Genomic DNA, 16,650 nt, shown 5'->3' on the forward strand with positions numbered 1-16,650 from the left:
ATCACGTTGATTTATTTAGTGTATTTGGTTACATTGATTTATTTAGTGTATTTGGTCACATTGATTTATTTAGTGTATTTGGTTACATTCATTTATTTAGTGTATTTGGTTACATTGATTTATTTAGTGTATTTGGTTACATTGATTTATTTAGTGTATTTGGTTACATTGATTTATTTAGTGTATTTGGTCACATTGATTTATTTAGTGTATTTGGTTACATTGATTTATTTAGTGTATTTGGTTACATTGATTTATTTAGTGTATTTGGTCACATTGATTTATTTAGTGTATTTGGTTACATTGATTTATTTAGTGTATTTGGTTACATTGATTTATTTAGTGTATTTGGTTACATTGATTTATTTAGTGTATTTGGTTACATTGATTTATTTAGTGTATTTGGTTACATTGATTTATTTAGTGTATTTGGTCACATTGATGTATGGAGCGTATTTGTCAAATTGATTTATTGACTGCATTTGTTTGAGAGGGATGTATTGAGTGCATTTAGTAACATTGATGTATTAAGTCTATTTGGTGACATTGATATATTCAGTGTATTTGGTCAAATGGATGTATTGAGTGTATTTAGTCACATGGATGTCTTGAGTGTATTTGGTCACATCGATTTATTTAGTGTATTTGGTCATAGTGATGTATTGCATGTATTTGGTCACATTGATATATAAAGTGTATTTGGTCAGATTGATGTATTGCATGTATTTAGTCCCATGGGTGTATAGACTCTATTTGGTCACATTGATGTGTTGAGTGTATTTAGTCACATTGATGTGTTGAGTGTATTTGGTCACATGTATATATAAAGTGTATTTGGTCACAATGGTGTATGTAGGTTATTTGGTCACATTGATATATGGAGTGTATTTAGTTACATTTATATATTAAGTGTATTTGGTCAAATTGATGTATTAAGTCTATTTGGTCACATTGATATATTCAGTGTATTTGGTCCCAGTGATGTATTGAGTGTATTTGGTCACAGGAATCTATTGAGTCTATTTGGTCACATGGATATATTAAGTGTATTTAGTCAAAAGGATGCATTGAGTGTATTTTGTCACATTGAGGTATTGGGTGTATTTGGTCACATGGATGTATTGCGTTTATTTGGACACAGTGATGTATTTAATGTATTTGGTTACATTGACATACTAAGTGTATTTAGTCACATTTATGTATTGAGTTCTTTTCCCCATTTTTATGTATTGAGTATATTTTTTATGTATTGAGTGTATTTGGTCACATTGATGTATTGAGTGTATTTGGTCAAATTGATGTGTTGAGTGTATTTGGGCACATTGATATATTAAGTGCATTTATTCACATGGATGTATGAAGTGTATTTTGTCACATTGTTGTATAGAGTTAATGTGGTCACATTAATGTATTGAGTGTATTTTATCACATTGATATATTAAATGTATTTGGTCACATGGATATATTAAGTGCATTTTGTCACATTGATGTATTCAGTGTATTTAGTCACATTGATTTATTGAGTATATTGGGTCACATTGATGTATTGAGTGTATTTAGTCATAAGTGTGGTTCGTCACATTGATGTATTGAGTATATTTAGTCACATGGATGTATTGAGTGTATTTGGTCACATTGATATATTAAGTGTATTTGGTCACATTGATGTGTGTAGTGTATTTTATCACATGGATTTAATGAGTCTATTTGGTCACATTGATGTATTGAGTGTATTTGTGTGAGATGGCTGTATTGAGTGTATTTTGTCACATTGGTATATTAAGTGTATTTGGTTACATTGATATAGTCAGTGTATGTGGTCACATTGATATAGTCAATGTATTTGGTCACATTGATGTATCAAGTGTATTTAGTCACATTGATGTATTGAGTGTATTTTGTCACATTGATGTATTGAGTGTATTTGGTCATATTTATGTATTGAGTGTATTATGTCACATTGAGGTATTGAGTGTCACATTGATTTATTTAGTGTATTTGTGTGACATGGATGTACAGAGCTTATTTGGTCACATGGATGTATTGAGCATATTTGGTCACATTGATATATTAAGTGTATTTGGTCACAATGGTGTATTTAGGGCATTTGGTCATATTGATTTCGTTGCATTCATATATTAATGTATATTGTCACATTGATGTATTTAGTGTATTGGTCACATTGATGTATTAAGTGTATTTAGTCACATGGATGTATTGAGTGTATTTGGTCACATTCATCTATGGAGTGTATTTGATCACGTTGATATACTAAATGTATTTAGTGACATGGATGCAATGAGGGTATATTGTCACATGGATGTATTGAGTGTATTTGCTAACATTGATGTATTGAGTGTATTTGGTTACATTGATATATTAAGTGTATTTGGTCATATTAATGTATTGAGTTTATTCGCCCCATGGATGTATTGTATGCATTTAGTCAGTTTGATGTGTTTAGTTGATTTGATATATTAAGTGTATTTAGTCACGTGAATGTATTGAGTGTATTTATTCACATTGATGTATTGAGTATCGTTGGTCACATTGACGTATTGAGCATATTTGGTCACATTGGTGTATTGAGTGTATTTTGTAACATTGATATATTAATGTATTTTGTTACATTAATGTATTGAGTGTATTTAGTCCCATGGATGTATTGAGTGTATTTTGTCCCATGGATGTATTGAGTGTATTTGGTCACATTGATATATTAATATATTTGGTAACATGGATGTATTGAGTGTATTTTGTCACATTGATGTATTGAGTGTATTTGGTCACATTGATGTATTGAGTGTATTTGGTCACATTGATATATTAATGTATTTGGTAACATTGATGTATTGACTGTATTTGATCACATGGATGTATTGAGTGTATTTGGTCACATTGATGTATTGAGTGTATTTGGTCACATTGATGTATTGAGTGTATTTGGTCACATTGATGTATTTAGTGTATTTGGTCACATGGATTTATTGAGTGTATTTTATCACATTGATGTATTGAGTGTATTTGGTCACATGTATGTATTGAGTGTATTTAGTCACATTGATATATTTAGTGTATTTGCTCACATGGATGTATTGAGTGGATTTGGTCACATTGATGTATTGAGTGTATGTTATCACATTTATGTATTGAGTGTATTTGGTCACATTGATATATTAATGTATTTGGTCACATTGATGTATTGAGTGGATTTGATCACATGGATGTATTGAGTGGATTTGGTCACATTGATGTATTGAGTGTATGTTATCACATTTATGTATTGAGTGTATTTGGTCACATTGATATATTAATGTATTTGGTAACATTGATGTATTGACTGTATTTGATCACATGGATGTATTGTGTGTATTTGGTCACATTGATGTATTGAGTGTATTTTGTCACATTGATGTATTTAGTGTATTTGGTCACATGGATTTATTGAGTGTATTTTATCACATTGATGTATTGAATGTATTTGGTCACATGGATGTATTGAGTGTATTTGGTCACATGTATGTATTGAGTGTATTTAGTCACATTGATATATTAAGTGTATTTGCTCACATGGATGTATTGAGTGGATTTGGTCACATTGATGTATTGAGTGTATGTTATCACATTTATGTATTGAGTTTATTTGGTCACATTGATATATTAAGTGTATTTGGTCACATTGATGTAATGAGTGTATTTAGTCATATGGATATATTAAGTATATTTAGTTTCATTGGTGTTTATAGGCTATTTAGTCAGATTGATATATTGAGTGTTTTTAGTTACATTGATATATTAAGTGTATTTTGTCACATTGATGTATTGGGTGTATTTGGTCACATTGAGTTATTGGGTGTATTTGGTCACATTGATGTATTGGGTGTATTTGGTCGCATTAATATATTGAGTGCATTTGGTCGCAGTGATCTATTGAGTGTGTTTCGTTACATTGATGTATTGAGTGTATTTGGTCGCATTAATATATTGAGGGCATTTGGTCGCAGTGATCTATTGAGTGTGTTTCGTTACATTGATGTATTGAGTGTATTTGTTCACATTAATATATAGATTGTATTTGGTCCCAGTGATTTATTGAGTGTATTTGGTCACATTGATGTAGCACAAATATACTCTGAATATCATAATATCATCGAAATATGATTTATATTTATTTTACTAACGAAAAACAAACAAAAATAAAAATTTGCATAAATTCACTTTGAAAAATTTTAGAGAAAGTTTTCAAAATATATTTAATGTAATTTTACATTTTTGTTAAAAAATACTTCTTTTTTTCTAATTACTAATTAAATTAAAGTTAAAATCTGAATTTTTAAAAGTATTGGTTTTAAATTTTTTTATTTATTTGTTTTTTTTTGCTATTTGGCTTTTGTTTTATTTTATTTATTTTTTTTTCTGTTTTTTTGTTAATTATATGGTAATTTTTTTTCCAGTAGCGTTTCTTTGGTCCCCCAAAATTTACAAATCGTACAAGGGGCTACCTAAACGTGTTAAATATTTTTTAGACATTTCCTATGACTTTGAATTTCAATCAATTAAAGATTTCAGTTCTTTAATTTGGATTTGCCATATCTGTTAGTAAAATAACATTTTTAAAATGTAGGATAGCATCTTGAAAATGTTTGAATAACCAGGAAATTATGTGGTCATTTTACTTTAAATTTATATACGAAATTGATCTCCTACTTTATTTGTTTTCTTTCTGCCAATTTATCAAACTGATCAAAAGTAATCTCGTTGAAACGTAGAATGTTTTTCTGGTGGTTATTCACCTACAAATTTTATATAATCAGATTTTCATCTTTTTTCTGTTTATATTATCATATCATCATTTTCATCTTGTTTTTCTATTTATATTATCATATCATCATTTTCATCTTGTTTTTCTAGTTATATTATCATATCATCATTTTTATCTTGTTTTTCTTTTTACAGCAAAACACATTAATTTATGACATATCTGTTATATTGACAATAGCAGTAACTGACCAAATCTTTATAAAACACTAGCAATCGGTGCCCGGCGTTGCCCAGGTGTTTTGAAGTGTATGCTGAGGAAAAAAAAGGTCAATTTTTTTAAACTTTGACCCCTATTATGACCTCTTAACATTTATTGTTTAGGGATCAAGTAAAGTTAATAAGTTAGATCCATGTCCAAGGAATCTATATATAAAATATCACGTGGTCAGACCTTAAATTGTAGGAGAAGTTTGGTAGAGTTCTCAAAGGTCTAGTTGTTGAATATTGACCACTTAATCGCCAAATTTCTGTCGAAAACCTATCACATCGATTTCCAAAATCTCAGTACCCTGTATATCAAATTTCGAATCTGTAGGCTTAAAATTGACAGAGTTTTAGCGTAGGGAAATGCACACAGACGCACAGACACACACATACACTATCACTTATACATATATATAAACATGAACATCATATATATAAGGATAATAGTACGCCATATATATAACAAAATACCATTATTTACTGAAGTGAAAGGAAACCCCAGGGGAACTTTACCCAAAAATAAATCTATATTTTTTTGTGTGTATTGATAGTCTGGTACTTATACAGTTTAGTGACGACATTAAAAAATGGAAATATTGAAAAAAAATTTTATTGTACGTAACTGTTATAGACTGAAGTTCTCCGAAAAAAAATTCACTTCATTTGATCAAGTAGTTTTTTTTTACAGCGAAAAACAATGATTTATCACGGCTACGTCAACGTGGCCATTTTGGAAATGTTATTGCAGGCCCAGGAATTCCCCAAGGGCAGGTAACTGCCGCACATAGCAGAATACCTCCATTTTAGGCCAATCAAGCCCTTTCCCCCCCCCCACCAGAATGAGATTTTTTTTTTTTTTTTTGCGAAGACAGATGCCATGTTTGGAGTGTTTTTTGTTTTTTTTAATTTGTAACAGAAGTAAATAAACGAAGTTTCGAAGTTATCCATGCGTGTCCAACTGGGCATGTTTCGAAAATAATCTCGTATAAAAATTCTTCAATTCTTTGCATTCTTCAATTTCTTTGCATATTCAATAGTATTCTTATTTAAAAAAAAAAATACGCAAAAAAATTCCAGATTTAAAAAAAAAAACGTAAAAAAATTGCAGATGTGTTGTGCGCATCTCAATATGGCGAGAAAAAAAAGGCTAGATTGCGAAATTTGGCATAAAATGGAGGTATTCTGCTAGGTACATTTCCAAAATGGCCACGTTGACGTCGTCGTGATAAATAATTGTTTTTCGCTGTAAGAACAAACTACTTGATCAAATGAAGTGAAATTTTTTCTCGGAGAACTTCAGTCTATAACAGTTACGTACAATAAAATGTTTGTTTCAATATTTCCATTTTTTAATGTCGTCACTAAACTGTATAAGTATCGATAGTCTTATCAACACCCCTTTTTTCTATTTATTTAAAAAGAAAATACAACTTTATACACATTCCCTATTAGTTTTTTTTTTCGGTTCTCTTATACGATGATCATCTTTATTTAACTATTACGTGTAATTATATTCATACAGATATTCTATATGATTTACATTTGCGTAATATTTGCGTAGAAATGAAGAAAATAAAATTTACTGTGTATTTATCGTGTTGCCATAACAACGTGACGTAGCCAAGGACGGTAGTGGACGTGAGTGTGTGTGCGTGTGTGCGCGTGTTTTCGTGCTGTATTGTTTGTAGTAGTAGTAGTACTAATAATCTGTCCAGCGTTTGCTTTCTGAATGGCGGACGTTGAGTCGGAGGTTCGATTTTTAGATTGTAAGTTAGTTTCGTATTTTTCTAATTTGTAAATGGCAAGTTAGAAAAAAATTAAACCCTTCCAAGATGGACAATAAATAAGACCAAAATATTTTATGGTAAAGTTAAGAGCGTAAGAACTATACTTTTTTAGGAGATGTGATTATTGGATTAACCAATCAGAAATCGTCTGTGGCACACACATCTCTGTTTTTATAGATATACTAGCAATCGGTACCCGGCGTTGCCCAGGTGTTTTGAAGTGTTTGCTTAGGAAAAAAAAAAGGTCAATTTTTTAAAACTTTTACCCCTATTATGACCTCGTAACATTTATTGTTTAGGGATCAAGTAAAGTTAATAAGTTAGATCCATGTCCAAGGAATCTATATATATAAAATATCACGTGGTCAGACCTTAAATTGTAGGAGAAGTTTGGTAGAGTTCTCAAAGGTCTAATTGTTGAATATTGACCACTTAATCGCCAAATTTCTGTCGAAAACCTATCACATCGATGTTCCCAAATCTCAGTACCCTGTATATCAAATTTCGAATCTGTAGGCTTAAAATTGACAGAGTTTTAACGTAGGGAAATGCACACAGACGCACCGACACACACAGACACTATCACTTATACATATATATAAACATAAACATCATATATATAAAGATAATTGTACGCCATATATATAACAAAAGACCATTATTTACTGAAGTGAAAGGAAAACCCGGGGGAACTTTACCCAAAAATAAATCTATATTTTTTTGTGTGTATGGATAGTCTGGTACTTATACAGTTTAGTGACGACATTAAAAAATGGAAATATTGAAAAAAATTTTTTATTGTACGTAACTGTTATAGACTGAAGTTCTCCGAAAAAAATTTCACTTCATTTGATCAAGTAGTTTTTTTTTTTTTTTACAGCGAAAAACAATGATTTATCACGGCTACGTCACGTGGCCATTTTGGAAATGTTATTGCAGGCCCAGGAATTCCCCAAGGGCAGGTAACTGCCGTACATAGCAGAATACCTGCATTTTAGGCCAATCTAGCCCTTTTTCCCCCCCACCAGAATGAGATTTTTTTTTTTTTTTTTGCGAAGACAGATGCCATTTTTGGGGTGTTTTTTTTTTTTTTAATTTGTAACAGAAGTAAATAAACGAAGTTTCGAAGTTATCCATGCGTGTCCAACTGAGCATGTTTCGAAAATAATCTCGTATAAAAATTCCTCAATTCTTTGCATTCTTCAATTTCTTTGCATATTCAATAGTATTCTTATTTATAAAAAAAAAAATACGCAAAAAAATTGCAGATTAAAAAAAAAAAAAAAAACGTAAAAAAATTTCAGATGTGTTGTGCGCATCTCAATATGGCGAGAAAAAAAAGGCTAGATTGCGAAATTTGGCCTAAAATGGAGGTATTCTGCTAGGTACATTTCCAAAATGGCCACGTTGACGTCGTCGTGATAAATAATTGTTTTTCGCTGTAAGAATTTTTTTTCGGAGAACTTCAGTCTATAACAGTTACGGACAATAAAAATTTTTTTCAATATTTCCATTTTTTAATGTCGTCACTAAACTGTATAAGTATCGATAGTCTTATCAACACCCCTTTTTTCTATTTATTTATAAAGAAAATACAACTTCATACAAATTCCCTATTAGTTTTTTTTTTTCGGTTCTCTTATACGATGATCATCTTTATTTAACTATTACGTGTAATTATATTCATACAGATATTCTATATGATTTATATTTGCGTAATATTTGCGTAGAAATGAAGAAAATCAAATTTACTGTGTATTTATCGTGTTGCCATAACAACGTGACGTAGCCAAGGACGGTAGTGGACGTGAGTGTGTGTGCGTGTGTGCGCGTGTTTTCGTGCTGTATTGTTTGTAGTAGTAGTAGTACTAATAATCTGTCCAGCGTTTGCTTTCTTGTGTTAATGGCGGACGTTGAGTCAGAGGTTGGATTGTGATGTCTGTAACTTTCGTATTTTTCTAATTTGTAAATGGCAAGTTAGAAAAAAATTAAACCCTTCCAAGATGGACAATAAATAAGACCAAAATATTTTATGGTAAAGTTAAGAGCGTAAGAACTATACTTTTTTAGGAGATGTGATTATTGGATTAACCAATCAGAAATCGTCTGTGGCACACACATCTCTGTTTTTATAGATATACTAGCAATCGGTGCCCGGCGTTGCCCAGGTGTTTTGAAGTGTTTGCTTAGGAAAAAAAAAAGGTCAATTTTTTAAAACTTTTACCCCTATTATGACCTCGTAACATTTATTGTTTAGGGATCAAGTAAAGTTAATAAGTTAGATCCATGTCCAAGGAATCTATATATATAAAATATCACGTGGTCAGACCTTAAATTGTAGGAGAAGTTTGGTAGAGTTCTCAAAGGTCTAATTGTTGAATATTGACCACTTAATCGCCAAATTTCTGTCGAAAACCTATCACATCGATGTTCCCAAATCTCAGTACTCTGTATATCAAATTTCGAATCTGTAGGCTTAAAGTTGACAGAGTTTTAACGTAGGGAAATGCACACAGACGCACCGACACACACAGACACTATCACTTATACATATATATAAACATAAACATCATATATATAAAGATAATTGTACGCCATATATATAACAAAAGACCATTATTTACTGAAGTGAAAGGAAAACCCGGGGGAACTTTACCCAAAAATAAATCTATATTTTTTTGTGTGTATGGATAGTCTGGTACTTATACAGTTTAGTGACGACATTAAAAAATGGAAATATTGAAAAAAATTTTTTATTGTACGTAACTGTTATAGACTGAAGTTCTCCGAAAAAAATTTCACTTCATTTGATCAAGTAGTTTTTTTTTTTTTTTACAGCGAAAAACAATGATTTATCACGGCTACGTCACGTGGCCATTTTGGAAATGTTATTGCAGGCCCAGGAATTCCCCAAGGGCAGGTAACTGCCGTACATAGCAGAATACCTGCATTTTAGGCCAATCTAGCCCTTTTTCCCCCCCACCAGAATGAGATTTTTTTTTTTTTTTTTTGCGAAGACAGATGCCATTTTTGGGGTGTTTTTTTTTTTTTTAATTTGTAACAGAAGTAAATAAACGAAGTTTCGAAGTTATCCATGCGTGTCCAACTGAGCATGTTTCGAAAATAATCTCGTATAAAAATTCCTCAATTCTTTGCATTCTTCAATTTCTTTGCATATTCAATAGTATTCTTATTTATAAAAAAAAAAATACGCAAAAAAATTGCAGATTAAAAAAAAAAAAAAAAACGTAAAAAAATTTCAGATGTGTTGTGCGCATCTCAATATGGCGAGAAAAAAAAGGCTAGATTGCGAAATTTGGCCTAAAATGGAGGTATTCTGCTAGGTACATTTCCAAAATGGCCACGTTGACGTCGTCGTGATAAATAATTGTTTTTCGCTGTAAGAATTTTTTTTCGGAGAACTTCAGTCTATAACAGTTACGGACAATAAAAATTTTTTTCAATATTTCCATTTTTTAATGTCGTCACTAAACTGTATAAGTATCGATAGTCTTATCAACACCCCTTTTTTCTATTTATTTATAAAGAAAATACAACTTTATACAAATTCCCTATTAGTTTTTTTTTTCGGTTCTCTTATACGATGATCATCTTTATTTAACTATTATGTGTAATTATATTCATACAGATATTCTATATGATTTATATTTGCGTAATATTTGCGTAGAAATGAAGAAAATCAAATTTACTGTGTATTTATCGTGTTGCCATAACAACGTGACGTAGCCAAGGACGGTAGTGGACGTGAGTGTGTGTGCGTGTGTGCGCGTGTTTTCGTGCTGTATTGTTTGTAGTAGTAGTAGTACTAATAATCTGTCCAGCGTTTGCTTTCTTGTGTTAATGGCGGACGTTGAGTCAGAGGTTGGATTGTGATGTCTGTAACTTTCGTATTTTTCTAATTTGTAAATGGCAAGTTAGAAAAAAATTAAACCCTTCCAAGATGGACAATAAATAAGACCAAAATATTTTATGGTAAAGTTAAGAGCGTAAGAACTATACTTTTTTAGGAGATGTGATTATTGGATTAACCAATCAGAAATCGTCTGTGGCACACACATCTCTGTTTTTATAGATATATAGATAGATAGATATAGATAGATAGATTTATTATACAAAACATCTAAATTCTTTGTTAGAGAGAAGGTACAGAATGCTTAACAAATCATCCCCACCAGGACCTTCTTACCTTAATCATACCTTCCCAATAGTCACATTATTTTAAGACACATTCTTAACATGGAGAAGGGGGTTTCTTAACCATTCTGTTCCCGCACGGCCTCGACTATTTAGAAAGATCTGTAATATGCCCTTCTTAATATATATATATATATATATATATATATATATATATATATATATATATATATATATATATAACTACTTCATTTACTCACATAAAATTAATATATAGTATAGATTTATGTGTAAACTTTAAGTATTTACTTCAAAAGTGCTCAATACGTAGGTAGAGCTAGTTAGTAATTTATAAAATATATATGGCGATTAAGCTACACTGAATGCGCATAAGCCTGACAAATCCTATAGTGGATGAAACGCCGAATATTCAGTGTAGCTTAATCGCCATATATATTTTATAAATTACTATATATATATATATATATATATATATATATATATATATATATATATATATATTTAAAGTTTGTTTTTAAAAGTTCGTTACTTTCAATGTATACCGTTTTAGCTTAACGGGTCTAGATTGTTATTTTAAAACCTTTCACCGTTAATTTTGGGTTAAGCTCAATGTGTCTATTTAATAGGGACAGAGCATATATAGTTCAAAATTTTGTTGAAAATTCAAAGACTCACGTTTTCTTTTTTATAACCTTCGTTTATTTCCTGGATTTACGTTTGCGAAAATATATGCGGAGATTGCACATTTTTTTTTTTTTAATTTTGTTTTGTTTGTTTGTTTTTCACAATATTTCTAAAATAATAAAAAGCAAAAAATCTATGGTTAGGTATCTAGAATTTTAAAAAGTCGGGATCGGTAATTGAATCGGAATCGAGCAAATTTTGGAATCGTTTCATCAGCTCAATATCTTTCAATTGGACTCCGCTTGCACTCCTAAACCTAACTTTAACCCGCATGCACCTCCGGTTTACAACGTCAAAGCTATTTAGTTTTGGCTCTTCGCCAACTGGTCGCCTGGATTATACCACTCAGTTTGATTATTCTTTAAAGTCTTGGAAAAAGACATGAACGGCAAAAGATGTCCTTAAATCGGCTATCAGAGATGCATACCAAGATTTATTGGGGTGTCATCATCAAGGCTTGCTCAACTACTTGTTCCACTTGAAGAACGTGGTGGCTGCCAATGGTGACCACATCCAGTGATTTGCATTTGTGCTTTTTATTGAAATATATTAATTAGCTTGCGTTCATAATCCATCATGTTTTTTTCAAAATCCATCACTACCAAACTATAAAATATCGTCTGACTTAAATTTTGAACAATAAAATGTTTATTTGAATTCTTTTCCATGTTTATTTATCAGAAAACGAAGAAGAAGAAAAATTGCGTCGGTTGGAAGAGAGAATTTTCCGACACATTCTGAAGGAATATCCCGAATTTGCCACCCACCTTGGAGTCCACGACTACGATGATGAATTGGAGTCGTTTTCCCCGGAAGCCTTCGAACGTCGAAAGGTAAGAAAACACAATTTATGCATAGTTGCTATAGTAATCATTTACAATTTTTCCAACATGAAAAAAATCATTATCAAAAACTTCGATCAAAGTGGCAATCTTTAATTCTTTGTGCATTTCGCGATGTGACTTACAATCACACCTTTTCTCCACGTTAAAAAACGACCCTGGTGTCTAACTCTGTCCCGTGGGGAGGCATAGTAAATAGGTACAATCACACCGCCATGAAAGAAACACGAAATCCCTTCGAGTGGCTTTATTTATGAGTCATAGATTCGATATCAAAAACTTCTATGTTACTCATTTTCAAAGCTTATTTCATCATCACAGTCGTTGTCGTCTCGCCAAACTCTGTATGAGATTGCAGCAGAACAAAACTGTTTCGATTTGTATTTTGTGAATCTTGTTTTCGATTGTTCTAACAATAACGGTCGTAATGCCCCCCTCCAAAAAAATAATTTTAACGCTTCCTGAATTTTCGGATGGAAATCAAACCTAAAATTCTTTAGAATTATACGCACAAAAATTCGGATCGAATTAATTTGAAAGATTTTCTGAATTTTCAATGTGAGGATTGGTTATTTGTATTATGTGGATGTTTCGGACTACTGTTTTCATCTTTAGTGTGATTTCCAAAACGTTTCAATCGATGTAACTTCCGACCTTTTCACGTGTATCTTATAGAACTCGAGAATCTTTCTGTTAAACTTGGGAATCTGCACGGAATTTTGAAGAAAACCCTTTATTTAATTCATGCTCTCGTCCCATCAACCATGACTGGATAAAGTTCCTAAGTAATTCGCAATTGTATTTTCGGTCGCTTACACTGAGAGCTGAATCTTCAACCTTCAGAAGAAGGTGACCTTTACAACTGAATTTTTCAAAGTATCTAACCATTGCGCCACAGGTCCTTGCAAACAATTCTAGTACTAATTTTAGGAGCCTTAAAACTATTTTATTTCTAGATGTAATTATCACCATTAGTTACTACATATTGTTAATCTATAAAAGTGAACGTGTCTGTGTGTGTATGTGTGTGTACATTTCCCTACGCAATAACTCTGTCAATTTTCAGTCTACAGACTCGAAATTTGATATACAGGGTACTGAGATTTGGGAAAATCTTTGTGATTGGTTTTCGGCCAGAAATTTGGCTGTTAAGGGGTCAAAGTCCAAGGATTTGACCTTTGAGAATTCTACCAAACTTTTGGTCTTTTTTGGGTCTAAACACTTGAAATTTTATATAGGTTCCTTGGACATGGATCCAACTTATTAACTTGATTTGAGTCCAAAACAATAAATGTTAAGGGGTCAAATTTAAAAAAAAAATTAACTCTGCGGTCTCTACCAAATTATTCAGACAATTTCTGGTCTAAATATTTGAAAGTTTACATAAAGGGTATTCAGAGATAGGGCAAACTTTTTAATTTTCGATGTGAGTATTGGTTATTTGTATTATGTGGATAATTTTTAGTTACCAATATATAAAAGTATTTATTTTTGCATGTCTGCCTAAAACTTTCGACAGAGGCGACGGATTTTTACAAGATCAGTATCGTTTTGAAGGTCGACCCTTCAGACGACAAATATCGAAAAATTGGCTGAAAACATCAATATCTTCACCTTTAACTGGACAATTTTCTACAAGGGGGTCGCTTTTTTAGCCCATATTTTTTAAGGTCATCCTTTACTGCCTTAATTAAAACCTACGTCACTTCCGGTTTGGCGGTGGTTGTAACAGCAAAGACGTCAGGTTTTTCCCCGTTCTTTTCCTCCTTCGCGGTACGGGTTCGAGCCTGCCTTCTTACTACCACTTTTTTTTGCTCAACATACACATCCAAACACCTGTGCCACGCCAGGCTGAAATGCTACTACATACATATATATATATATATATATATATATATATATATATATATATATATATATATATATATATATATAAAGCTCTGTGTGTGTGTGTGTTGTCACGAATAGGCTCCTATATGGTTGACTATTTTAAAAATCTGATCACATATAATGAGCGAATATGTATCCAGACACAGGAATGGGTATGTTTGATCTGGCAGAACGGTGGTTCATTAAAATGGTGGGGGTCTACGTTCGCGCCTGGTCCACAAAGTATGGAAATAAAAAAATTTTAAATTTAAAAAAAAAACGTTTACAAGTGTTTTTGATATAGATGTACATAATAATACTTTGATAACTATGTTTTAACTTAAATAGGGATGGTATAATAAAATTGTGGGGTCTGCGTTCGCGCCTAGCCTCCATAGAATGGAAATAGGCACAAACTTTAATAAAGACTTTTCATATCTATCTGCGTAAGTATACTTTGATAATTATGTTTCAGTTTGAAGAAATATCGTATAATAAAATTATGGAGTGTTCGTTCGCACCTGACCTCCATAGAATAGAAATATGTCACAAAGTTTAACAAGGTTTTTTAATATAGATCCACAGAATATTGATAAGTGTTTCAGTGTAAACAGGTATGGTATAATAAATTATGGGATTTATCTACTTTATTTTTACTTTCATCATATTTTGCTTTGATTTTGATACTTCAAAATTCGAAACTATCTCTTTACAAGCCTTCCTTTTCATAACCTATCATACTTATATAAATCAGAGTCCATTTTCTGTAGGCTGTTTTTGAACCCAGTCCATGACGGGTAGTGTTGCTAGTATATATATATATATATATATATATATATATATATATATATATATATATATATATATATATAGTAATTTATAAAATATATATGGCGACTAAGCTACACTGAATATTCCGCGTTCCATCCACTCTAGGATTCTTCAGGCTTATGCGTATTGAGCACTTTTGAAGTAAATACTTAAAGTTTACGCATAAATTTATACTTTCGTGTATATTAATTTTATGTGAGTAAATGAAGTAGTTATATATATATATATATATATATATATATATATATATACACGCACAGAGTCCTGGTCAAAATCATAAGACCACTTAAGAAAGTAAGCGTTTACGCATATTATCGAATTTTTAATCAAACAAATGGTTGAAACCATTACCAAAAGGGAAAATATGATGGAAAGAAATGAAATCTGCCTCATCGAAACCTTAACCCTGATCTAATAATTATTTTTTAAAAAACAAACATTTTAACCTGGTCAAAATTATAAGACCACTGATAATTTATCTAACAAAAGGCAATTATAAATTACTAAAAAGGGTCTCAGTATTTAGTATTACGAATTACTTCAAAAATTCTCTTCGGCATGCTTGCGACTAAGTTTTTTATCAGTTACAAAGGAATTTTATCCCATGTACTGAAAACTGAATCAGAAAGTTCCTTTATCGAATCATACTGGGTTCCATCTTTGATCACTTCTTTTGCAATCCATCTCCAAAGATTTTCAATGCGATTGAGGTCCGGAGAACATGCTAAATGATCTAACAATTCTATATTATTTGAAGAAAAGTATTCTCGTGCTTGTCGAGAAGTGTGTATCACAGCGTTGTCCAATCCAATTTCTTCCACACAGATGTGGACCTTCAGTTCTGATAGAAGCAGTCTGGTATTTGGCGGCATATTTAAGTCAGTTAGTTTTATGCTATTCAAGAAGACGTGGTTTCTGCAATCGCTTTAAATGATTGAAACCCTTCATTTTCAGATGCCTTCTGATGGTTTTAGGACTACATTCTGCTGCTGTTTGGCTTTTCAATCGACCTGAGCTCATACTGGAGTTTTTTTTTAACTTCTTCTGATACGGCGATCCAGTGATGGGGTTATTATTTTTTTCTTTTTGTCTACCTGGACTCTTTTTGTGCCCATATCGATCTAGATTTTTTAAAAATTTGTGATGACCGTTTTGCTACGATTCACTTCGTTTGCAATGGATCTATGGTAAAGTCCACCCCTATTAAGCTCAAAGATCCTTCCTCTCTCAAACTCTGATAATGGTTTCCCTTTTGCCATTTATAATTTAGTAAGATGTTTTTTTTTATCCATTAACAAGTTGCTTTTAGTAACATAGAAAGCTTTTCGTATTCATGTTTTCAAAACTAAATTTTATTAAAGTGGTCTTACCATTTTGACCAGGTGAAAATGTTTTTTTTTTTAATAATTATTAGATCAGGGTTAAGGTTTCGAATG

At 31.5% G+C, this 16,650-nt stretch overlaps 1 protein-coding gene across 3 annotated transcripts in view; it reads left to right on the forward strand.

Moving 5' to 3' along the window:
* The window catches only part of LOC145263165 (uncharacterized), a 1,002,407-nt gene that overhangs the window by 643,072 nt on the left and 342,685 nt on the right, over positions 1–16,650 (forward strand). For all 3 annotated transcript variants that reach the window (XM_080120191.1, XM_080120190.1, XM_080120192.1), the window contains one exon: positions 12,354–12,505. In XM_080120191.1, the coding sequence (XP_079976317.1) occupies positions 12,354–12,505 (152 nt within the window). The remainder of the gene's footprint in view (positions 1–12,353; positions 12,506–16,650) is intronic.

This window comes from Euprymna scolopes, chromosome 38 (assembly GCF_053919585.1).
Source record: "Euprymna scolopes isolate OS-2025 chromosome 38, ASM5391958v1, whole genome shotgun sequence".
Classification (NCBI taxonomy): Eukaryota; Metazoa; Mollusca; class Cephalopoda; order Sepiida; family Sepiolidae; genus Euprymna; species Euprymna scolopes.